We start from the raw sequence: 26,286 nt of genomic DNA, 5'->3' as shown, positions 1-26,286 counted from the left end.
AAAATATGGAGTCACATTCTTTTGGTAAATTTTTACTTCGAACATTCCATAGGCTATATACAACGACGCAATTTTATAAAATGGCAATATATTTTTGCTATATGCCCCTCGGCAAAATCAGGGAGGCGTAACAGACCCGATGCATATCGTATCACATGATAAGAGATACATAAATCGCATATGATATTTCACTTGCGCGGAAACTCAGGCAATGAGGCAATTATCTTAGAAGTAACAGAATCCGTAGTCACATAACAGATTGTGAATGTGTGTATACGACAGCGTACTTTTGCATCTTCAAGTTTAAGCACATTTGATGTCTCAGTTGTTTTGAATACTTTTGTACTATATAGAATGAGATATTTTTGTTGGGTTTAGTGTCTTGTACATCTTTTGGCTGTTGTTCTCTGATTTTACGAGAAAGATATATCCTTGCAAGGACGACGGCCTAACAATGTTTCCAGAGACTAAGGTATCTAATAAAAGTCCCTTTTTTAAGCAGCATAGCGCGCTCTAATGAGAAGTTGGCCCTGCGTTCCATTTCAGCCAGCACCTCGATTTAACGAAGTTATGCACTCACACGACCAAAGTAAAAAAGAAAAAAACGAGAAACGTTTGTGAGCTTTTTGTTTACGACCCTCATAACATCTTTTGGAAGCCAAAAATATTAGGTTTATTACATCTAAAACTGAAATTTGATCCAGCCGTTTTGCAGCAACTTTTGTTTTGCACTAGCTTTTTGCGGGACCTTAATCTTGCCACGTTTTTTTCTTCTTCTTAATATTGAGTTTTAGTAAAAAGCCCCCTTTATTTCCCTTTCTTCTCCTTGACACTTTTTATGCGATATATTTCTTTTTACTGAGAAAAACTACATTATCTTATCAGAAGACACCGTAGGAGGGGAAAAACCAACTTCAAGTACAATTAACCCAATCGTCCAACCACCAATAGTGCCATTAAAACGCAAAACAAAAATTTCCCATGTTTATAAAAAAAAAATACTGAAGTGAAAATTACATTTGCTTGCAAACGAAAAACACTCAAGTCACGCTACCAGACGCAAAGAAAGAGCAAGGAAAGCATTCAAAACACAAAACACAGCTTTCAGTATTCGGGGTGTACTAATATCAATGAACCGTAAACAAAAACAACGGCATTTAACTCAACGACTGACATGGTGAGAACGCCGAGGAAGACGTCAGCAGAGCGAGCTTTGTTTACTTTTTCGGCGATGTTTCGGCGTCTCCCGCCATAGCCTCCTCTACACTCACAAAACCTGACAGTTGGACGACGGAGCCATACAGTACCCGGTCACAGATTTGGAGCGCGAGGTTCTGTTAGCACAGGGCATCAAAGAGCCATTTCTCGGGGAACCTGGACAACAGCGCACAGCTTTTGCAGCGGCGAGAACCCGAAACACATTTGTTCGCTCGGGAGAAGTGTGTTTCGACACCTCGCCGCAACGGGGCGCCAATGACGTGGCTCTCCTTCATCCGTTGTCTGCCGCTCCACCTTTTCCGTTTCGGCGGCCACTTCTCGTGGCAATCTGCCAGGCTCTGTCAGTCTAGAGGAGGAGGCTATGCTCCTGCGTATCGAGATCGCGCGCTCGCCGCCAAATCCCAGTGGAAGTCCTGGAGCGCGCGTGCTGGAGGTCAGGCGTTGGAGAGACACGTCCTTTGGTTTTAAATTTGTCAGTGACTAGAGCCATTAAAGCGATTAGCAGAATATGATTAGCTGCAGCAGCTGACTATACTTCTTCCTAGTCATGGAGACCTTAAGTAACGCTTGATCTTGGGTTTTATATTTAGGGTACCGTACTTTCCAGATTAATCCGACAAAGTTCGTAAAACACTCACCGAAATATTTTTAATCAGTTCGGATTTATTGACAAAGTAAAGAGCTCAACATTTCGATGCCACGATGGCGAAAAAAACAAAAAAATAAAAAAAAACAAGCACGGTAGTTTACAGATGAGCTTGGTCAGAGCAGTGGGTCAAGTGGTCCTGAGGAGAAAGTGGAAAATCCAGTTTCCTTTAAAATCTCGAACTATTGACGAAATGGTGTTCACCGTTTCTCTCGTCGAGTTTTGTTCGGGACAACTTTTTGGTCCCGACAAAAGTCACCATTCTAGTTTCGAGTTTGAAAGTCTTAGAGAAAGGCAGGATTATGTTCTTTTATGCGTAACAGTGGAAGCAGTGGTCATAGGAGGAAAGTTGTGGGGAAGGGGGGGGGGGGGGGGGGGTAAGCTAAAGGTTTTTATCGTACCACTCCACCTCGTGCATCAGCAGGCAGGGCAGAGCAGTGGAATCGGATGGAAAGACACTGAGTTTTGCAGAGACTACGTTGAGGGTTTCAGTGATTTCCAAGTACCGATGTTTATAATAGCAACACGCGTTTGCAAGTTTCATTGCGTGACAGTTATTATTATCATTGGCAAGGGCGCGATGCCCAATCAAGTTGAAGTAATATCATTCGACACGGGTGGGCTCTTATGAAGTTGGGGCAGGTTTGTGCCCGGATAATGCTTGTTTTTCTACGCTATTTTAAAACATTGGGCACACACAAAAAATTGAATTCCGAATTTTAGAAAATTGAAAATCTACAGCGTCGAAACAAATACAGGGTTTTCTTCCATTTCGTCGTTTACCCTGAGACTGGGTTTTTTTTTTTAAGAGCAGAAGTAACAGAAAAAACAGACAGGTCTCAAACTCAGCTATTCTCTTGCTAAAATGTAGCGATTGAGGCCGAAACCTGATTCCAAGGTTTCAGCACAAACTGTCATCATATTCAAAAGTTGTACGTGATTTCCTGAAATTTTCAATTGAAAAATTGCCAACGATGCAGCTCTTGAATACATGGAGCTGCATGGCATCAGTAATCGAAAACGGGCGACAATGAGCCCCATTTTCCCAATGAAAGTTTCAGAAAACCACTTTAACTTTTGAATAATAGAACGGTATGGGCTGAAGCTTTGGCATCGGGTTCAGATTTCCGTCGCTATATTTGGGCGGAGAATGAGCGTTCAGTGAAGCATTGTTAACTTTTGCGATGAAAAAACAAACAAAAACACTGTACATTTTTTGGAGGACACGTTGTTTTATAAACTCCAAAAAACTCCAAATTTTCGGCAAAAAAAAAAAAAAATAAAGTCCGAAAAACACCCTTTGAAATTCACGAGAAATAAACTCCAAAAACACGGAATCCTAGTTATATAGTGTTCAATCTTCTTGCTTCTTGCTTTGTGATTTGTTCTTCGGCGATTTTAACGGCTAATCCGTCATTTCCATTGGATGCTGAGCGATGGTAAACTGCTTCTAATTCGCAACAACTTCAGTTTCTTCAATTTTCAGTGACTACAGTATATTCCCTTAGCGGACCGTTCTTGAGAAATAGAAATACTTAAAGGAGTCTCTTTTGCAACTACATTAAACCAGAGAACCGCTGCTTCAATGCCCTGACAGGTACATAAAAAGGACCGAGCGATGGTATAGGGGTTGATCCAGATTTGCGCAACCAGAACTTAGGCTGAGCATCAATTGTATTCTGTCTCCCCTCTCGTCTCTTTCCTGTTGTAATCAAACATGTCCGCCCGTGAAGAACCGAGACTCAATTTTTTTACGGCTTTATTAGTTAAAATAAATCGAAGTACTCTACTCTCTACATTTTGAGTAAAGAAAACATTTTATGATGCGATTGCAACGTGTTTGAGGGTTATGGCAAAAACTGTTTAGGAAGCGGTTATTTTCATGACTATTTTAGTTTGTTTAGAATTTTAACGCGTACTAAAGGATTCTCCCCTCCATTGCACATTTCCTCGGGGTTCAATGCTTCTCAGAAATGTTATCCTCCATGCTAGCAGTAATACCATGTAGACATTTTTATAGCATCTCATGATTTGCCCCAGTTAAAGCTGACTCATTCACGCTATTCAAATGCTTTGAGTGGAGCAAACTTCCACGGCCCATCGATTTTGTGATCAACAGTTGCCATTTTGGAAGTCGTTGAAGGTGATCTGTTAATTTAGTTCTCCTAACTGACCACTTTTTTTTTTCACCACTGAGTGTTTTTTAATTCAACTTCATGAAGTCCGAGACGTTTCCGTTCACAGCGCGTGACATTTTACTGGAACGTTAGCTAGCTAAATTAATATAAACCTCTTCCACACTTCATTTTCTGCACAACGAGCTCTTATTGTATAAATTGTATCCAAGACAAATGATTGTTACAAGTATACCACGTTAAATGCTTTGGTGTAGACATGTAGAAAATTCTTTATGCAAATAGGACAGACTCGTTAAAGTTGGGACGTAAAAGTTTAAGCTAACCTTGAATAACTCCATCAGAAAAAAAGCATGGAGTGGCATTTATATTAATGCTGACGCGGAATATGACACATCTTTGTGATGTTTACAAGTCGCATGCATCCGAACCTAGACGTGTTTTATTTTCGTTTTAAACATGAATGAAGAGATGATTTTTATTTTTATGCTCTTGTATTCAAGGACAAGTCCCATCATTCATCATGCAACGCGTTTTTCTTTTCATCTCGAACACAGAAGGACGTGCCGCGAACTCCAAGCATCTGGAGTTGTCCTAGGCAGGTTTTTATGTTTATTTAAGGTTGAACGAAACCGCTTACGGTTCCCCAAAATTATGTCTTCTAACGTACCCATTTCCTTCTTCTTTTTTGTTTTTGTTGCGAACTGTATACTTAATTCACGAAAGTGGTTTGTCCCTCAACTGCGCAAGGTTCTCACAATGCTTTTCTTTAACTTCAAAATCATCCATCAAAATGCATCATGTATATTTTTCGTTTGTTCTAAACTGTCACCGGTGCGCCTACTTTCATAAATTCATGTCGGTTCCAAGAGTTGTATATATTTATGCGCTTACGTTCTTTTCTTGTGTTCTATAGACCTCTAGAAACATTGTTTGAGTTCTTCAAGATACATGCAAGAAAATCTCAGTTGTTTCCTTATTCCTATTCTTTCTGTTGGAACTATGGCACGGTTCCCAAAATCCGCACATTGTTTTCTGACTGCTAAGCTATGGTTTCTTAGGGCTACGGTCACTGACGACTTAAAGCACAACTCCGGTCTCAAACAAAGCCAAAATAAATAACAGGCATCGCTTTAGTGGCACGAAACGTGATCACAGCCGAAATAATACAAAAAATTTAAGCCGCGTACTCAACTAGAATCGATTTTAAAGATGCCAGCAGCTAGTTTCTTACCGGTGGCGAGCTGGTTAGCTTTTAGTCAAGTGACACTGGGTGACCTGTACCGCAGCCCCCCCCGTGACGTCACGTCGCAGTGATGCTGCCGTTGAATTCGCACGTTGTACCGAGTACTGCAGTGCCAAGGTGACGGCATATCGGGGATTTGGATTTAGATTTGGATTTAGTGGCGTACAGCCGATGATCAGTGTTGCCATCCCCCTCTAGCGGACAGTTTCGGTTTTGCCGTCAACACCCGAAACCAAACTTTGAGCCCGTGATATTTATAAAACTACACACAAGACCATATAAACTATCGGCAATCTTTCGCTGCGTCGTGCCAAAAGTTTGTCGTCGACTTTTGAGGCAAAGTTTGTAATTGTGTTAGCACTAGCGAGACGCCTCGTTTTGTACATTCACGTTGTGGGACGCTAGAAAAAATTATCACAAGCATAATTCGTCAGCAGAAACCGTCCACCACAAAACTGGGACACATCTGTTCTCAGGTAATATTTATGAAAACCGCAGTGATACATTTCGAACTAAGATGTCTTTGAAACATGGGCGTCTGCTCTTTTTTTTTTTTTCTTTTCGTTTTTTTTTTTTACTTGACAGAAAGAGTGGACGGACGTCAGCAATGGTTACACTGGCACCCCTATCTTCAATAACAGCGCCATCTGGTCCCGTTATCGAACCTGTCGCGAATATTGCTTTCAACGCTTGTCACCGACCGTTGTTTGTGTTTAGTCTTGCTGCTTTATTGTTATTTTCCCGGACAATAAACACAAAACGGAATTCTTCTGCTTCTGTAATGTACAAACAATGTGTACAAACAAAAAACAACGCCGAAATCCATAGAGTGAGCAATTGATTCCCGCGACAGTCGCCCGAGATATTCGACGCCCAAGATACCGATTCAAATTTTGTGAATACGGTTCGTTGATCTCTGGTAAGCTACGTCAACGTTTCCACCGTGCGGCTGGGAATACAAAGAGTTCACATGCGTAATGTTTATAAACTCTCTCGATTCGCGTTGTTCTTTATTGTTTCATCTCTTTTTATTTTATGTTTGGCAGGCAAGTTGACTTTTTTTTTACGCCTACAAAACATTAGCTCATTTAAACGTGACCTCTTCTGTTCCTGTTCGTGCAGTCGTCAAAAAATAATAAAAACAAAAAAGTGTTTCATTTTTGTTAATTTTTTAAAACGTATATCGCGTTTTTCGTCTAGGGGGTATTCACTGGACGCCATATTTGAGATCGTTGTTTTCAGCGCACAATCAAAACTAGTTTCTATTTATTGTTTTCCAGGAACAACTATTCTGCTCAAATAGAATGCCTGTTGAGCGTGCACTAACATGCATTCTATCCTATCAAAATCTTTGTTCGTGATAGATGATAAATCGGAGCTTGCTCAGTGATTCGACCCCTAGAGCTACTGCTTTGCCGAAAAAAAAACTTTTTTTTTTTTCGTAATGACAGACATTACGTTTACGTTCAGGGATTACAAGGGAAAGAGGGAGAAGGAAAATGTAGCTTGTTAACTGACACGAAACGAATACAGGCATACAAGGTTGAAGATAATAAACGCGGTTTTATATATTGTCGGTTTACCATCATCTTTCAAATGATACGCAAAATTAACAAAGTCCCGCTTGTGAACTTCCGAATGAGCATACATACAAACCGGCAGAAACGAAACAGCAACAAAATCTCACACGCACACATACGCATACACAGTCAAGCCTCGGAACCTACCTTCAAACACACTCAGAATGAAAAAAAAAAAGTTTAAATTAAATTGATAAGTCAATGCCTACGGACGTGACAACACCGACCAGAATAACACTCAACCACAGCCAAAATTAACTTTTTTTTTTTTTTAAATGTTGTACAGGCATATCTCCCGCGTCGCTTTGCGCTAAGCTTATCGCTGGCTCGCGTACAGCCCCCTTTAATATTTCAACGAGGACGCCCACGAGCGGACTCATTTACAGCGCGCTTCCTCGAGCAGCTTGTTTACTCAAAACCCTCGTTCGTCGGTTCGCCCGGAAAACAAAGCCATCCCCCATTGAATCTCGCGACGCGAGGTAAACGAACTCTACGGCCAAACGAGCTTCTTCCCACTTTTCGCCCTTTCCCTAAAGCACGGATAAATTCGCTTAGTTCTTCCGCGCTTTAATGACTTTCAATGGGTTCTAACTCTCACTCAGCGTGCCAAAGAAAATCAGATAACGGAGAGGGCTCGCAGAAAGTTGAAGCCGTCACCAGGGACGATCGCGGGACATGTTGCTCTGGAGGGTGTAATTAAGGCCCGTTGGTTCGCGCCACGCGGGCAGGTGGGTCCCAACGTCGTTAGTGGAGTGAGTGTGCATTACCGCCGCATGCCGTCGTACGAGCCCATAAAGCTGTTTCGCGTTTGACAGAAACACGATTTTTTTTTTTCTGCCCCGTCTCCCCTTGTGTTCTGGAGATGCGGTCATTATGAACGCTCGGTTACCGTGGTGCGTGTCATTTGGAGTCACGCGTTCCGTTTCGGTAGCACGTTTTTGGCCGCTCATCGACAACGGGCACCACGCGAAATGTATTCATGTGGACATAATGTGCGCTAAAATGGAAGCAAAGTACAGTGAAATACAAAAGAGGAACAAATTGCGTAAATTACGTAATATCCGGCAATGTATACACGCTTATTGAATCGCTATTTTGCGCGGAAAAGGAGGGCTTCAAATGTTTCATGCGCGGGACTTGGCCAATTTATTTCCTGGTCATTTGAGAACGGCCGTTTTCATTCCGCCGATATCTGGAGGCAGCGGCTAATTTGCACCCCAGGGTTCGTATAATTTTAAACCGAAAGTGCGCGAGATTTCTAGGGGATAATATGTAGCCTGTTCAGTCTTCAATCACATTTTAGAAAGCCAACAATACACCCCCGAGACCTAGGTTTAAAAAGTAACATCCCGGAAAAAAAATGCAGTCTGACAACACAATTTATATCTCGACTTCTCACTTAAATTAGCAGTTTAATAAACAACATATCAAATATTTATTTATCAACATATACTTTTCGCTAGACATACCTCACAATAGGTGCAGTCACAAACAAAAAATAATCTGTTTTGATTTTGAGCATGCTTTATTATAGAGACAACGTCCCCGGTTCAGTCTTCTACATTTATATCTCACATAAACCGTCAACTAAAACATCAAACTTATTTGTGAAGAAGGCGGCCCCCCTCGAATTTGAAAATATTCCACTGTAACCAATAACACCTCCCTGTGACAATACCTGGATCTTCCATTGCGTTGTGGCAATCGGTATCCCTAGGGAAGCTAATGCTACCCGGTTTCGTTCTAATCCAAAACGTGTATCTTCCTTTCGATGACTCCCCTGGGTGGTGTTTAGGGTCTGTGCGAGTCGATGACTATGCGGTTTATATTTTTTGTTGCTTCCCGTTTAGGAATCGATGTACAAAAGCACTGCTGCTTGTGTGTGTGTGCGTGTGTATGTGTGTGTGCGTGTGTGTGTTTTCTCGTTGCATGTCACTTCTAAGCGGTAATTCGAACGTAGCAAAAAAATACAGTTCATTTTTGTTTTTTCCCTGGCTTTCAGATGGTTCTGTTAGTTCGCGTCTTTGCAATCATGTCGTCCTTCCAAGTACATTGACCTCGAGCCAAATAAGTTTTTTTGCAACGTCGTCTCTTCTCATTAGTCGAGTCATCCTTAGCTTTTATGAGTCGTTCGTTATTTTGAAATATCGGGGCACAGAAAGTAGAATTCGCAGAAATACTTTAATAGTATTAGTCAGCAAACACTAAAGCTCTAACTATCCCTTTTTAATTGATTTAAAAAAAAAAAACTGCCGGCTTTGAATACAGTATTTGGAGAATTGGTACTATCGCGGACAATATGAGCTGAAACAGCGCTTCGGCCGCCGCACGGTACTCCCTGCACCGCCAGTGGCCTTGCTCCGCACACATGGCGCACCCTGAGTACGAGATAAATTCTCACTTCCGCTCGTTGCGCCACTGCGCTCCTCCGGCCGTCTGCAAGCGAGACGGCGGGTGCGACAGGGGGCATGTGTGTGGAACAAAATATTACACTTGTCGTCTCTCGTTTGGAATTGATTTACTTTATCGCGCAGAATCCAGTCAAAAAAGCGCTGACTGTTGAATAAAAAATATTGAAATGTCTTAAATTTCAGCTGCGATTATCGTTTTTGAAACTCACATCAAAAGACGTTGCTGGTTCTTTTTCTTTGATTATAGGTGCATGCACAAAGTAGGACATCGCAAAATATAGGCCAAAATCTGTATGCCGGATTTAATCCGGCTCCAAGGTATTTACTTTTTTTTTATTTTTCATTGATCACAGATGTTTAAAATTTAAAAAAAAAAAACGGTAAGCGTATACATGTTATTGAGAAGGTTTTGTAAGCTTGATTGGTATGAAAAGGGTCAGAAAGTATTGTTTCTTTATTACTGGGCCCACGTGTTTGTTTCAAACAAAACAAGTTGCTGACAAAACACCAGTTTTTTTTTGTTTTTTTTTTACAAACTCCTAGTATTAATAAAGTGGAACAAACAGTCATGTATCTGCCAGGAGAAGGAGATTGAAACTTAATCGAAAGAATATTTGCAGAGGACAATGTCAGACAAAAAAGATTAACAGTCGGCGTGGAATTTCAACTGCACTACACAGGAAGTTCGGGATCGAGGAAACATTACACAAAAGTATGCTTGGTTAACGGCGTCAAACAGTGTGTCGCAACCGTAGCATCAAGCTTTGTTCCAACCGGCAGAAGTCCGCTTCAGTGGGTCCTGAGGTGCAGTAAAACTTACAAAATAATTTAATACCGCGTCATTCTCCCCTGACCCGCAACCATGGCTTCCATCCTGTCTGGCAAGAAATCATAAAGCGCGTCCACGAGGTCTGGCTCAGCCCCGAAGCCACTCCCATTCACCTCATTGCTTTCCACAATTTGTAAGCAGTGGCGTGGTGGAGGGGGACGCCGTGACATAGCTACCTTAATACGCGTCCAAATGATTTCGATGATATTAAGATCGGCTCCTTTTGGGGGCCAAGGCAGCTTCGTCAGGCAGCTCTCCTCGAGGAGATACGAGCGTGACAACGCATTTTCCACCTTGGCGCTTTCTTGAAATGCACTGAAATGCATATTAGCTGAAAACGTGACCATTAGGCTACACGGCACAGGAATGGTGATGATGGTTCCGTCGGCCAATATTTTCGCTAGCAGACGGTCGGAAGAGCGCAGCGGCGCAGTGAGCGCAAGTGAGAATTTATCTCGGCCTCAGGGTGCGCCGTGTTTAGGGAGCGATGCGACAGGCGGCGCAGGTAGTACCGTGCACAGGCCGGAGCGCTGTTTCAACTCAGATTGTCCGCGATAGTACAAGTTTGCTGCATAGTTAATGCATTACGTCGATGTCGCAGCGTTAAGAAATTATCCATGTTCCGGGAAAAGTTTTAAAGTATATTAGGTGAATACGTGAAGGAGAATGACTAAGACGGGTGTTAATGTATGGAAATACATATGTAGGGCACAATTTATTTTGGTTCACAAATATCCTATAATCACGCATAACTTAAGAAAGGCAGGGCATAGTTTATTATGTTCACGCTTCTTGCTTCATAATTAGCTTATCGGCGTTCTTATTGACGAAGGCCGCAAAATGATTTGCTTAGAAGCGCTAATACGATGCTCGGCATTCGTCACACCCCATGTTCTTTAAAGGGAAACTGAAGCGGTTTCGTATTTGAGAAAAAAGACTTTAATGGCCTTCATTCAACCTCCACGATCAGGAATAGCGAAATTATTTTTCAATTTGGTGCACGGAGGCTTCAGAAATTAATTTTTAAAGTACCGCCGAAGCCCCCCCTTCCCGGGGCGTGACGTCACACTAGGAGTTTTCGGAATCTCTGCTCTCGCGCGTCTTCAGCGCCTGTCAAAGCTATGCACGCCCACTCTTGTTATTTTCAAAAAGGTTAGAAAGAGACGTCACGACTGCCGTCAGTGCAAAAACAATATCCCTGGCAAGCTTGCAATTGCACGCGCTGCCCACACGAGCGACACGCGCTTGGCGGCCCAAAGATCCTAGTATGACGTCACGAATGGTTGGAGGGTTTTTGCGTTTTCTCGCTTTTAGTTGCATCTTCGGGGAAAGCGAATGTAATATTCAGAATAAGGGGATAAAAATACGCCAGCAATCACCTCTAACTCGTTTTTTTCTAGAAGTGTTTCAGCTTCCCTTTAAGTTGATTTTTACCATAGTGAAATTTGTGACAAAAAAAAACGATGATTACAAAACTACAAAGCTTTATCACACGTGTCTGAAGTGAGAGACACTGCGCATAGTTGTACGGTGCTTTAGTCGATACCTTATTCATAAGAGCCTATATGTGAAGTGAACAATACTGGCATGTATATAATTCTTTTTACACGCTGAATGTAGTGTTACGCACTTTCGCGTGAGTGTGAGATACGCCTTGACCTTAATTCCAACCTGTTTTTTTGTTTTTATTTTTCTTCAGGGAGCATGATACACCCAGGACCAGCTTCAACGCCCTTGCGAGCCCGTGAGCACGAATCCGGGGCATGAGCCCCTCTGCCCCATCCAGCTATCTGGATATACGGATGGCGACCGAAGGGCTGATGATCGATCCCCCTGTGAACGCCTCCGCCGCCGAAACCCTGCTCCTCAACCTCGGACCCAAGCGAGACCCCCTTACCACCGTCATTCCCATGACCTTCATCTACTCCATCCTCCTGGTATCGGGGGTCATCGGCAACGTCTGCACCTGCATCGTCATCGCGCGCAACCGGTACATGCACACCGCGACCAACTACTACCTCTTCAGCCTCGCCGTGTCCGATCTCCTGCTGCTGGTGCTCGGTCTGCCCCAGGAGTTGTACCAGCTCTGGGAGCGTCATCCGTACGTCTTCGGCGAGGCCTTCTGCATTCTCCGTGGCCTGACCTCGGAGACGTCCACAAACGCGTCCATCCTCACCATCACCGCGTTCACCATCGAGCGCTACGTGGCCATCTGCCACCCTCTCAGGGCGCACACTATGTCCAAGCTGTCCAGAGCCGTCAAGTTTGTGGTGGTCATCTGGGTGCTGAGCGCGCTGTGCGCCATTCCGTTGGCGGTGCAGTTCGGCATCGTGCACCAAAGTGTTGACGGTACGACGGTGCTGCCGGAGTCGGCCGAGTGTACGGTCAAGGAACCTCTGGAGCACGCCTTCGAACTGTCCACCTTCGCTTTCTTCCTGCTGCCCATGAGCGTCATTCTGGTGCTCTACGTGTGCATCGCGCTTCAGCTGAAGAGGTCCAACGCCCTCTCGCGACAGGACGTCGATCATCGGTGTCCCGTCGTGCACAACGGAAAAAGTGCCACAGCGGCTGAGAAGGAGATGGTACAGCCCGTGCACAAGTTCCAGAGGGGGTGTCAGCTGCGCAAGTCCACTAAGAGCGGCAGCGGGACTTCGTCTTCCAGGAAGGCAGTCATCAACATGCTGAGTAGGTCAACACTTTATAAACTTCCTTGTTCTGTTGTTGTTAAACTCGAGGCATGCTCCGACAACATGTATTAGAGAGCAAACAAATTGTATTACGCGTGTATATTGGAGAGTTCACCATCCCGTCGAAAAAGGGAAGTGTACTGAACATTGTACATCAACGGTATTGTGCAAGGAATCGTGTGTTGTTTTATACCAGCACAAAATTTACAAACTAACTGCTCTCTATGTTATTGTGAGACCATATGAAGTGCTCATATAGAAGTCTAAGGGTGACCGAGATGGTTCAACTGAGTGCAATCCGGCAGTGGTTACTGGTCCTTACTATTTCGAGACGTAGTAAACTCAGTTGGATAATGATAAAATTGGTACAAAACCTGAGGTCTCATATCCTGAACAAATGCTTCGTCACGTGTCTCGTACAGCAGGCTACAAAAATAAAATAAAAGTAAGTGTACATGCGAGTGCAATCTGTAGCATAGTTGAAGTTGGTGGGTCAACTACGTACTTTCTAACAACTCACAGTAGAAATAGGCTTCATCTAAGCCTAATATGCGCTTCTTAATATGTGTAAAAATATTGAGCAGCTCCCTTGATGATGTCGTAATAAATCAGTTGTAGACATTGTAATAGAAGCGCCGGAGTGATCATTTAAATAAACTACAGTGCCTTTTGTTGCATTCACGTCTGAAAAATACATGAATTGACTCGGCTCCCCATTGCATTGAAGTGACCAAAGAAAACGTTGCGGTCTTAATTCAAGCTAATTGGGACAAATATATGATCTCAAGTTTATTTTCACTAATTGAATTAGGACACATAATGAACGGCAGAAATTCATCGATGTAGCCCGTGAACGCGGTCGAATACATTCGGTGACGTTCACGGGCTGCATCGTTGAATTTCTGCCGCTCATTATCTGTCCTAATTCAATTAGTAAAAAATAAACTTGAGATCATACATTTCTCCCAATAAGCTTTCGATGTGAAAGAACGAAAAAAGGTCGGAATGCGCCCTATATTTTAATGTACTCAATTAAGTACATTAAAATATAGGGTGCATTTTGATCTGTTTTCGTTCTTTCACATAACCAAACCTTAATGGAATGATCGGCTTGCTGAATGTCATATCAGCTGATATTGTATTTATGTTCTAAATATTCAATCCGTTGTTAATTTACTCCCTCGGCTGTTGCTGCATGTAAATGATGTGTGGTATTGTTTTTTTTTTTTAATAATTGTATAAACGTTGTGTATTGTTGTGTCCAATCTGATTTCCGTGCGCTTATTTTTTGTGCTTTGAGGTTTTGTGCTCATGAAGCGTGTTATTTATAATTTATTGTTTCATACCCACTCCCCTTGTATAATGTTTTTGGCACTGCAAGTTTTCCTGCAGAAAAACTGCTTTGAATTTTACTTGGCACATATTGGAGGACAGCCTAGAACTCTAAAACTAAAGGTCTAGAAATATAATCGGAAACGTAATGTTAAATTACAACTAGCATAGCGAGTAAAATTTTCATTTCCTTTCTTTTAATTAAGGCAAGTAGTACGGTAACTTAGTCAACTTTAGGATGAGTAACTGCATGGTAACCCTAAGCAACCATCTTTTTAAAGCAACACTCACACGTCTGCGGAAGAAACATCGCAATGCTCCCACTTCTCGGTATGAAAACCCCGCCGTTCTCCTCGTTGAAAAAAAAAAATCCAGTCTAGATTCTAGAGTTTCCAAATCATGTCACCGTCCCCTAAGTCAAGAACTTTCTCCGGTAATAATGCAATCTTTCTTTCGAATTCCTTCGCGCATTCCAAATATCGTGACTTCATCGAGGAATATCAGCCTTAAAGCAAACATAGTGTGCACGCTTTATCAAGGCCACGAGTGATGGGTCGTAAACTAACACACTGGTTCACTGTCACTGGACAGTTCTGTCACCACTCTGCTTCTCAGATATGTGAATGCGGCTGCGTGGGTTCTCTGTGTGCCAACGGGAGTCCATCTGTCAATCCGCTTGTCATTGGAGGACATTGTCGATGACAGCTGCCGAAATGTAGTGTGCTGTGTCTAGCGCCTTTTCTTGTGTGTGTCAATAGAGGTACGCGGACCTATTGAAGATATTAGTTCATTTCCTATAGCTTCGTGTTACGGTACACATAGCTAGCTGTCTCTGTTTTTGTTTTTTTCTGATTGCTTTGTTCTATGGCAGGACACTCTGCCGACCGTTCTTCAAGTTTTCTCATTTTGTTTATGAACACTTCATTTATTAGTTTCGATAAGAAGAGCGAGTAGGATTTTGGTTCTGCGATGTTTCAAATACTTAACGCAATAGTTTGTGGGATTACACACAAGAGTGCCGTTCTATCAGAGATAGCGCGGCGCTTGGTGAAAGTTTTGAGAAATTGAAACCATTAAGCGCACCTCGCAAGTTTGAAACCTTAACGCATCAAGGAAGCTGAATAGTAGCATGGGCAACCGGCTGCAAGTATGTATAGTTAAAACAACGCGCTGAACAAAATTTCTTTCGGAGGCGACAGTCGATTGTGCCCCTAGCAGCGGGTTTAAAGGGACCATGAAACGAATTTTTGACTGGAATGAATCAATATATACTGGGATTTTACTAATCGCACATATTTCAGTGGGTCAAAAGAAAAAAAGGTAGAAAGTCAAAAGCCTGACTTTCAGTACAAAAATTCGAGAAAAGCGGACTATTTCGTACCTCCTTCCCTTCGTTAACTCTACGCCTTTTCACTGTGATACATCCGCGGTCCCCGGAGCGCGTCACCGGGCCCAAACGCACGTCACACGACGCCGGACCTCACTTATTCCCTTCACCCCTAAGCTAACATTGTGGTGGAAGTTACGCGCTTGGCAGGACCAATCAGCCGCATCCCCTTCATCACCTGACCTCATTCTCTGCGCGTGGGTATGCGCGAGAGAGCGTGATCACGTGACTAAAATGTGGCTGGCCCAAAGAGCACGTACCTTCCACGGTATTGTCAGGTTCGGGGTGAACGGGGCGGGGAAAGCAACTTTTGTCTGAATTTTGAGCGACGGGCTCATTTTCTAGGTGGAGAATAGCTGAATGGGCTGTGTCCGGGTACACAAACGAGAGTCCGAGCAAAAGGGGACTCCCCCCTTTCCGTCTTCTTAAGCTGTTTGGGATAATTTGCGATTTATGAGTTGAGGAGGAAAGCTAAACAGGAAAAAGTTGGAAAAGTGTTTCATGACTCCTTTAAGTTTTAACAGTACAATCCCCATTCAGCTTTTGTTAACAATGCAAGTTGAACTGAAATTTATTCACTTATCCCATCACCTAAACTTAGCTTTCATTTTTTTGTTATGTAAGGTAGCTGACATTTGTTTTTTAATAAGTTACTGCTCAAGAATGTAGGGCGAAGGGAAGGTAGACTGGAGAGAAAGAAGGAAACAGTACGCTGTAGAGTATAAAGGTAACCCTCCTCCTCTTTCCAGCGTTTCGTCTGCTTTCTCCTCCCCTGCCCTCCTTTCCCTCGCCCTACCTTCTTGAGTTGCAACGGACTATAGTAAAGCGTATCAATCGAGATAGAAAGAAAAGAAGAAAAAAAGCTTCACATTATATCATGATTTTTCTTGTTATATAGTTTCCTCCTCTCCGCGTTCGCAGTGGTTTAAAATTTCGGTGGGCAATGAATTGCCATGTTTGATCAACCCAAGAACAGATGGGAGCTCCACTAGTACAAGCTTACAATTTACAATCAACGATGCGTCTTTTACGTATTACTGTGCATTTCTATGTTCTTTACCTTTGTTCACATTTACGATACGTTCGTATGGATTTCGACGCGGGATACCATAAAAAAGAATTAATAACGTATATGTAACGTATATAATTTATACAAGTTTTGATGTGTTCATTGTATACACTTCTTTTAGAATGCGGCATTTCACAGCCCGTTGTAGGTCCATGTCACCTATAGCGTCAAAGACCTATCACTTACAGATATAATCACTAACATCTTTAAAACCACAGGGCGTGATGAGCCGGGAGAATCTTAATATTGCTACATAGCCAATGAGATATTACTGCTTAGCCAAAAAAAAAAAAACTCCGAAGGCGAATACGCTGCGTCCGCCGTTGCCTATGCTCTTGTGACTGTAGATGACAATAACTTCCTTCTAGTTAACTTCACTCCCTCCAAAACTCCACCGTTCAGGCAGGGCTCACGCGGTGATCGCATTGCTTCCTTGATATCGTGACCTCACTAGCGAAAACCGTTATTCTTTACATTTCTCCCAGCTTAGAAAGAAAATGATTCATTGTCTCCAGAAAGTAATTTTACGCTATCAAAAGCAGACTGCCTACGACTAAAAAACAAAACAAAAAAACAGCGGACTCCGGTATTCTGCAAGAAGAAAAAGTGCGGTTTAAGGTACCGTAAGTCCTACTCGGGACGCCAATTTCAGCGTGAGCTTAAGCTTCTTAATGCTTCCGATTCCCTTTCCGGCTTCGTAGATGGCTGACTGTACGTAATCCGGCGTTATTTTAAGCTCCCTAATAAGCGGGGCTAGCTTGGGCGATAAGCTTTTACGGCGGTTCTGAAGATTCGAAGACGCTATTACTTTCTAAATTTAGATTGACTGCCATTTAGAAATTTGTTCGAACTTTAAAGTCCCCTCAATTGAATTCCAGATTTCGCATAGGCTGGCCGAACATGAAACTCCCCCGAAGTTCCAAGAACGCGATTCTGCGTAGGGTTGTGGAGTTCACAATAGCGGCGGCATAGAGGAGGAATACTGATGAGCTGTTGAGGAAATACTGGGGCGGGAATAATTTAGACGGGGAGTTATCGATTCTTGCGCAAATGTCGGGGCCGAGGAGCCCACGAAGCATGTCCATGGCCAAGACGTATTTATTTAAACTTCCCGCGAGCAGGATCCGACTTCATTACATCGAAGAAGTATGAATGGGAATCTTAATATACTCGGCCATCTTGTAAAAATTAAGTGTTAGAAATATAAAACGAAAATACTGGTGTGCACAACTTACGCAGAGTCGTCACGAGTGCCTACAGGTTTTTCAGATTCCTGTTAGTGATATAGACGACTATAGGCACTTACAGCTTTTAAAAAGCCCTGGGCGTGGCTTATTACCCCCCCCCCCCCCCTTTTCCGCTTCTGGCTTCGTGGTTCGTACGTATGACGTTCTCATTTGAATATGCCGCAACCTAATTGCCTAGGGAGTGATAAGAAGATGATCCCAGCTCATCACATCCCTTGAAGCTTCCAGCAAGTATATTTGCCATCAGAACTCTCTAGGGAAGGCTAAAACAATCAGGTAGGTTTATCAAACGCTCGTTCATATACGTTTGAACCGCATACAAGATGAAAAGAGGCTAATAACTTAAGAAACAACTTTGTTTTTCGCACAATAGTACCTGCGCTACAACTCATTCCCTTAGAAACATGTAGAGAGTTGAAAATCATAGTTCAAAGCTCGAAACACACCTCGATTGAGTTTCTTCTGAATGCGCCAGATACTGCTTTCGTTCTGTCCGGCAAAGACATGTACACGTGCCTTCGCTCATATTGATGTGGTGGGGTCGGTGACTGGAAAATGTAAACAGGTCTGAAAATGCTAATATCAACGACCGAACTGTAGTTGGCTTCAAGATTTTAAATGATGGCCGTGTTTATTTACAGTTTGAAAAAGGCGACGGCTCCTTTGTAAACCAAAGCCTCGGAGCTTGCGCACCTCAGCACACTATTCATCAAGAGTAGTGTTGTCTCTAAAAAGGGTTTCTGAACAAGCCGCTCATTTTCTCGCCAATGCTGGGTTGTTGTCGTTGAACAAGATCGATATTTCAATCTTTATTTCTTCCACAGACTGAGTGCTGAAGACCCAGCAGAGACGCGCAAACATTATCTTCGCATGAAAGTGTTGTGCAATTTATACTGCAATTATTTTAGTGACATGTCACAAGTTGTCGCTCTTCTTGTTATGTACTTCAAAAATTTTAGATTGGAATCTTGAAGAACTATCTCTGAGCAAATTTGTCAAGAAGTGAAGAATCAACGGCTGTTGAAATCGATCTGCCAGAGTGTCGAAAATTACGTCCAAGAACTGCGCACAAACTCTTATCCAAACAAACAGAAACGCTTCGCCGCGCTTTTCGAATTTAATTAAAATCCTGACCTTTCGGAGCTTCTAGCTTCTTACATTTATTTGGAATTTCCAATCAGTTTTTTTTATCATTTGTAATCTTCAAACTACATCTTAAATTAAAAAAAAACTCGTCGACGCTATACAGTTTTCTTTTTTTAAAGCTTCAGAGGTTTTCTTCTTTTTTTTTTTTTAAGTCGTAAAGCTAAGCTTATGCGGTTTGTGCAGGTGAGCTATACAGTCAGGGGGACATAGAATAGGGGCTAATCGTGATGATCAGTTGGTTAATTAAGGAATGTTCGTTTGTTAACTTTTTAATTAATGAAAATAGACATATGGTTCCGATTAGAAACTTGCTGAGCGTCAACGAAAATCACTAAGTCAGTAATTTTCAGAAAAACTTTGAGCTCGTAAGAAGCGTAGTAGTGCACTAAAGTTACCGCTCGTGGAGCAGGTACAAGGCTAACGGTTGCGGTAAGGCGCCCGCGTGATGTTTCCGTCTCTTATGAGAGCCCCAGCCTTGTACCTGCTCATCGAGCGGTAACTTAAGCGCACTACTGCGGTTCTCATGCGCTCAAGGTCTTCCTAAAAATTACCGATTTAGAAGTTTTGGACGACGCTCAGAAAGTTCCTAATTGAAACATGTTGACTATTTTTACTAATTAAAAAGTTGATTAACAAGTTTTGATTAACTGGCCGACTGATTGTTACGATTAGCCCCATAGGCTATGTTCCCCTGGCCATGTAATGCACCTGCACAAACCGCATAAGTGTAGCTTTTACAGTTTTTTTCAACAAATCCGTAAAGCTTAAAAAAAACGACCTGCACGTACAACTACAGCGTGATCTATGTTTCAAATCAAATCTTCTTAATGAACACTTTCCATCACTTTAAAAAAAAAAACGCACAGCCGTGAGCTGGAAACGAGTCAAAACATATTTTCTATTTGAGTCAAAAACCAGCTACAGTCAAGTGACAGCTTAAAAAACAAACTTCAACTTTATCTTAAACCTTATTTTATGAAATGTGTAAAAATCTAGATAGCTGAAGCCGCCATTCTCTCACTTCTCGCGACCGTGCTGAAGTTACATGATGATGATTACGCTTTATTTTCTTTTTAGTTCCCACAAATAGCTATGTAGCCTCTTGTGTGGTCCACAATAGGTCGTGTTTACAGCAAGACTATTTAAAATGTACAGATACATGGGAGAAGACACCAATACAGGTTCGTAAAGAGATACACAGTCTACATAAACTCTTAGTCACATAAAATACATCTTTGCATACATTTAATAATATCAAGAAAAATATATAATTCATACATTTCTACGTTATTAAAAGCAGACTGCATTCGAGATAATGATGACGATTCACAGATTTTATTTGAGTAAAACGTTAAGAAATGATAACTTGCTATAGTGGGTACATAAATGTCAATACTAACAAGTAAACTTGCATATTTAATAGTAACATGCACTACCTTATGAAATAAATATGTGTCCCTGGTAGCCTTGCACGCTGAAAAGATTCTAAGTCTAAATAAGGCTAGCAAATGATCGTAACTAAACCAAATTTTGACGAATGTATCGGTTGTAAATAATTCGAATAAATGTCTTCTGCACGTTTTCCAATCATTGCCACTTGTGCTAAAGACTGTGAATTTCATATAATAAAATCAAATTCAAGTCCCCAGCGTAAGGGGCTGCAGAACAGACGCACGGCAGGTAATGGTGAAGTCAAAGAGCATAAACGAGTGATCCTTCCAACTTTCTTAGCCAACAATATTAGAAACATACTTAGTAAATAAAAAAGTGCTATCAATACAGACACCAAGATCTTTCACATGAGAAACACGATCTGTAGCAATGTCCTCAAGCACACAAGTAAACAAGAATATATCAAGTGTTTTCTTGATAAATAAATTATTTTAGTTTTGTCTTGATTTAGCGACAAAGCGTTTTTTTGCACAGAACTCGGAAATCGCACCAATATTAGTTTGCAATAATGCACGGTCAGCTTAGTTCTTGAACTAAAAAGTGTGATATCGTCATCGAAAAAAAAAGTACATTTAAATGCTTGATGCATAAAACTGTATCGTTCACAAACAAAATAAACAACAGTAGTCCAAGGTTTGACCCCTGGGGTAAACCGGAAGTTGATATAAAACACTTTGAAAATGAGTTTCCAACACGAACAGTGTTACTGCGTGAACTCGAGTAGCTCTTGAACAGTCGACAAAGCTTAGGGCACAGACCATAGAAACAGTGCTCGCAAAAGCTCAAAGAATGACCGACTCTGTCAAAAAGCCTTCGACATACCAAAATATACAGCATCGATTTGCCTTTGTTTGTGACTATCCGTAAGGGAAATCTAGAAAATAGCGCAAATTGTTTCTAGGAACTTTCCCTTAAGAAAACCATGCTGAAGAACACTTTTGTTTTACTTGCATACCTAAAGATCTCGTTATGCATGACCATGGTAAAAGTCTTCGGGAAAGAGCTTAATAACGAAGCGGGGAGCTAAGTATTAACTAGTGACGGATCGCCAGTTTTAAAGATTGGTACAACTATAGAAGACATCCAGAAACTTGAGAAAATACCCTCCACGAGAGGCAGGTTGAATTAATATTTTGAAAGACCAGCAAACATATCAGAACAGGCCTTAATAAATAAAATTGGGCAGAGCGTCCCTCGCCATCGAAAATTTAACTTTAAAGTTTAGAATAGCTTCGAGAACTGCTGTGTCATTGACCATAGAATAAATAAAAAAAAAGTGTGATTTTCTCAAAATTTTCATTTGGACCAGCAGTTTTTGAACAAGAAAAAAACTTTCAGCCTTTCCACTCTGGTGAAGAAGGAAGAAGATCGGAGCTGTAGCTTTTGTTCTCGGCGGTGGCTTTCTTGGCGAGCGATCTGCTCTTCTTTCGCAAGGGAATCTGAAGCGGGCGACGCAGTCGAACTTTAGGCGATAGAGGCCTTGCGACAGTTGCGGAACCATTCGCGCTGCTGCGCACATCACCGCTCGTTCCGTTCCTGCTCATTCTTTCTCCGAAGAAATGTTGCCGCCTTCTATGAGCGACGACGGCAAGCAGACAACCGGCAAACACAACACTCTGGACAGTAGCCATCTATGAGTGACGGCGGCACTTAGAGTGCTGTGTCGAACACAGGTGTCGACATTTGTTTGGTACCGGACACGACCCTGGGGAACCTAGCCCTTAACAGCTCTTCTGTAATAGCAGGAACTGAAGTGATCAGAAAAGCAATTTGCTATGTCGGTTGATAAAGTCGGAAAGCCAGCTGCTACCCGTAAGCAAAAAATGCTGTGCGTTGTCGCGCATAAGGTTTTTAGCAAAGCGTCAGAACATCTCAGACTCTTTAGCTCAACTTTTTTTTTCCAACACTCGATGAATGCAATAATTTATCAGTCTTAAATACTTTCTTTACCAGAGCACGATACGCACTGAATTTAATGTACCAAACGTGCAGTCCAGTTTTATTATACATTCGATTATAGTGCGACTTTATACGAAGCAGGCGCTTTAGCTCACTCGAGAACCAGCTATATGATACTTAGATTTACGAGCTCACCTTTTCGGAATAAAATCTTTCATTGCATTAGTTACTATTGAAGCCTATTGAGTAGTGAACGAATCATCATTTTGGTCCAATAATACGTCAGACCAGTTGAAATCAGCAAGGCTATTATAAAAATCGAAGTAATCCCCATTGCGATAACAAAACGACAATAACTGATGAATAGAATGGAGCCTACATGACAGGCAAAACTGAACTACTAAAGGAGGTTGATATACAACAACACCCGCCAGCTAGTTGTACAAAAGCCTGAAGAATAAACCCTATGAGAGCATTCGATGAGCATAAGTCAAAGGCATTTCCAGTCGTATTTTGGCAGGCGTTAAACTGAGTGAAACCATAGACATTTGAGAGTAACCATGAAGCTTTCTTAGAAGTAACACTATCTAAATGCGACACCGTTCTCGTTTTAAAGTAACCTTATAGTCACACTTGCATTTTGAAAAATCTACAATATTAGAGAGGGCTTCAAAATGGCCAATAAACAGATCATCCAAATGAGGAGAAAAATAATAGTTTCCAAATAAGCAGTGTAACCTATCTTTTGCAGGAATTTCTATCCAAATGTACTGGGCGTAAGTTTAAAGATCCGCTCTTTAAAGCGACTGAAACACAAAGTCAGCAGCCACCAAAACGTCATCTCCAAAAATCTAACAAAGTAGTGTTGCATCATGCGTTACCCATATATTTCTATATATATATTATTTAGGTTTATTTATTACAGTGTGTTCAAAAAAGGTCCCCTACCCAAAAAGCCGTAAAACTCCTGGAATCCTCGGCGGCGCACCTTTGACAGTGGCAGACGACGCTTCTTTTGACACTGGTCCGCGTTGCTTCGACTCGTAAAGGCCCCCCCGTTGCGTACCTTTGTGTCAACGCCAAGAAAACCCTTCTGGTAGGGAGGACCGTTAGAGACAGAAGCTGCGCCTCGATGCTATTTCCGATGCACCTCTTGGGCTCCCGAGCCAAGGGTACTCATAGCTTGTGGCAGATTCGGTCTCCGTAAAGCGTTGCCAAGCAAAGCTCTCGAGGTGCGCCCGAACACTGTTCGTCCCCCTGTCGCAGCTCTTGGAGACACCTTTGAAGCTCGGGGGATCACCTCTGCTTCTCTAGTTTTATTATTTCAGTTGGAAGGAGGGAGGGTTTGTCTGGTAGACACGCTTAGTCGGTTGGGTGGACGGGACCCTGGTTTTGGCTGTCTTCCGAGTTGAGTATCAGCTGCTGGATGGACATTAGCAGCGTTGAAACGGACGAAGCGCGAGAGGCTCGGAGACGAGTTTTTCTGGAAGTCAAGGGGGGGGGGGGGGGGGGGGGTCTAGGAGTATATAGAGAGTTGTTAAAAGAGAAATAAAACGATCAAAGCACTGGAAAGTGAGTAGAAAGAAGAGGACGATATTAGATGGTAGAAGAGTTTAGAGGTCTCTGCTTGGTTTTCGCACAATGTCGTGAGTACGAGGATTGTTGACGACCTTGAAGAGTGTTTACCCGTGCTGTTGAGCCCGAGGGTGAAGTCCCCAAAGAGAGAAAGTTTAAAGAGGACTGTTAAATCCTTTGCAAAGTATTTATTCGTCTAGTTGAGTTCGCAGTTGACGTCTATAAAAATAGTTTTAAAGACGCCTAAATCCGCATTGTACTGGCCAATTGGATTACATAGCTTTTTTTCAAGAAACTGTTGTGATTGCTTTCTAGAAAATTTCCCAAAAAGCATCGTATCTAAATGACAACTGCCACGAACACGTAATATCAAGTTCCTTGGCTGATTGCAATCAAAGTCCACAGGCAATTACAGAAATGACACACGACTGTACCTGGCCCGTGCCTTCTCGAAACCGCAAAAGTATGGCGTGCAAGTCAGGTCTCATTATTTCACACCCCGTCGTATAGCACGAGGCGGGGTTTAGCTCTTTTATCCTCGATTATTTTCACTAATTAAGCCCATTCTCGTGAAAATCTTGTATACTATACAGTGCTTGGGGTAACTTCTGTCACATGAGCGCGAATCCTGGTGCGAAAGTAATTTGATTTAGTTATAGGTCAGCAAACGTTAAATGGAGTAGTAAAGACGCTGCACCCGGCACAAGCTTCTTATTTTAAGGTTTTTTAAAGAATATTTAAATGAAGATATCGAATAATTTTTAGGCTTGTTTCACAAAACAAAAGCTAGCAAAAACCAAATAATTGAGACAGCCAGTTTTTTTTTTTTTTCTGGTTGAATGAAATGCGATTTTTATTCAACTTTTAATTAATGTCTTTTTTTTAAGAAACCCTCGAAACTCCGGCGTGTAGATACTTTTTAGGCAAATTGGATTTCCGTTCATCGTCTGCATAAATATTGGGCTTAATCTATGAAAAACAGTGTACGTAAATAGCAAATCTCTACCCACGCAAGCTACACTCCCGCTCCAAGCCAACTAAAATTCGACGTTCGCGTTTACACCTGCGTGTGGTTGGTATGCGTTCGAGATGCGACGACATTGGCTTAGCCTGTAGTTGAGAAATCTATCCAGTGCAGTATAACCGCTAGCCTAGGGTTTTGAACGTGCATCATGCAGCAGTGCAACATGACCGCACGCCGATAGGATGCTCATCCAGATTCTCTGAGTTCTGCTGTGCGAGCTTTCGCCCCGCGTGCACCGCGCTCCGGTGCGCCAATGCACTTGACCACCGAACTCACACTTTTCCCGCTTATATACACGTTAGTGTCCCGCTTTTTTGGTCCTGACGGGTCATACGTGTCACATGCAATACATACATGTCACATCCAGTACATGCATGTCACATCCAGTACATACATGTCATATACACCACATACATGTCAAATACAGTGGCAGGCATAACACTTCAATGGCTGGGTCAAAAGTCACTTCACTGATGTCAAATTAAAACCAGCGAATGTAAAAATCAAGTTGGTTATCCGCCAACAATTATGCGCCGAAAAACTCTGGAAGAGGAGTAGACGAGAGAGTGTGGGAACGGTCAGAACGCCGAGCTCTGGATCTTATTAACACTTTGGGTTATGGAAGTAGGAAGCTTCTGGAGGTGACATGACGTCAGCAGAGGTGAATCCAGAAGTGTGGAGAGACACGCCCCGAACAATGACCGAAACCAAAGCTGTGGTTTTGGTCATCACTTCTGGCTTCACCTCTCGTGACGTCATGTCATTTCCAGAAGATTCCTACCTCCATGCTTTAGGTATACCCAATAATCTTTCCAACCAGAGCTCGGTGTTTCGACGTTTCCTCATGCTCCCGTATCCTCCACTTCCTTAGTTTCTCGACGCATACAGCTCATCTGTTGTTTTCTTTTTGATTAGAATAAGAAAGCTAATCATCGGAGCCGTCGTACGTGGCTTCTGAGTCTCATCACATATTAACCGCCGTGTTCTCTTTTCTTTTTTATTCTTTTTTGTTTTCTTTTGGCGCTGCGATGAGGCGACAATTGGCATCCTCTGCTTGGGTTACCTTATAAAAAAAAAACACTTCGGTGTCACAACACGTCATGCCTAGTCCGACGCCACTCCCCAAGAATGCATTTCCTTGGCATTACGCTCCCCGAAAACAGTTTCGACCGATCTGCCAAGTAAAAGCTACGACTCCGTTGACAAGCATAGTTTATTACTGTAGACACCGCTGAAATCGTCCAAAGAGAAAAAAAGAAGAGTGGAGGTTCTAATACTTGACCGTAAACCTAGAACGTCACATGTCGATGCTCTCTGAAGCGACATTTGGAAATCCATCCAGGCAACAGTTTTAAAACAAACCCAAGTTTACCAAACGACCGCCCCCTCGACGAAACTTGAAG

The 26,286-nt window shown here is 42.4% G+C and overlaps 1 protein-coding gene across 3 annotated transcripts in view; it reads left to right on the top strand.

The window, feature by feature from the left end:
• Window positions 1–26,286, top strand: part of LOC8040758 (pyrokinin-1 receptor) — a 132,510-nt gene that overhangs the window by 56,538 nt on the left and 49,686 nt on the right. For all 3 annotated transcript variants that reach the window (XM_029983563.4, XM_042289448.1, XM_002401136.5), the window contains exon 2: window positions 11,765–12,750. In XM_029983563.4, coding sequence (XP_029839423.1) covers window positions 11,829–12,750 — 922 coding nt within the window. In that variant the 5' untranslated portion in view covers window positions 11,765–11,828. The remainder of the gene's footprint in view (window positions 1–11,764; window positions 12,751–26,286) is intronic.

Source organism: Ixodes scapularis, unplaced genomic scaffold (assembly GCF_016920785.2).
Source record: "Ixodes scapularis isolate PalLabHiFi unplaced genomic scaffold, ASM1692078v2 PGA_scaffold12__126_contigs__length_90152505, whole genome shotgun sequence".
In the NCBI taxonomy this organism is placed as follows: Eukaryota; Metazoa; Arthropoda; class Arachnida; order Ixodida; family Ixodidae; genus Ixodes; species Ixodes scapularis.
Note: the sequence above shows the minus strand (reverse complement) of the source record. Positions and strands in the feature narration are given on the sequence as shown.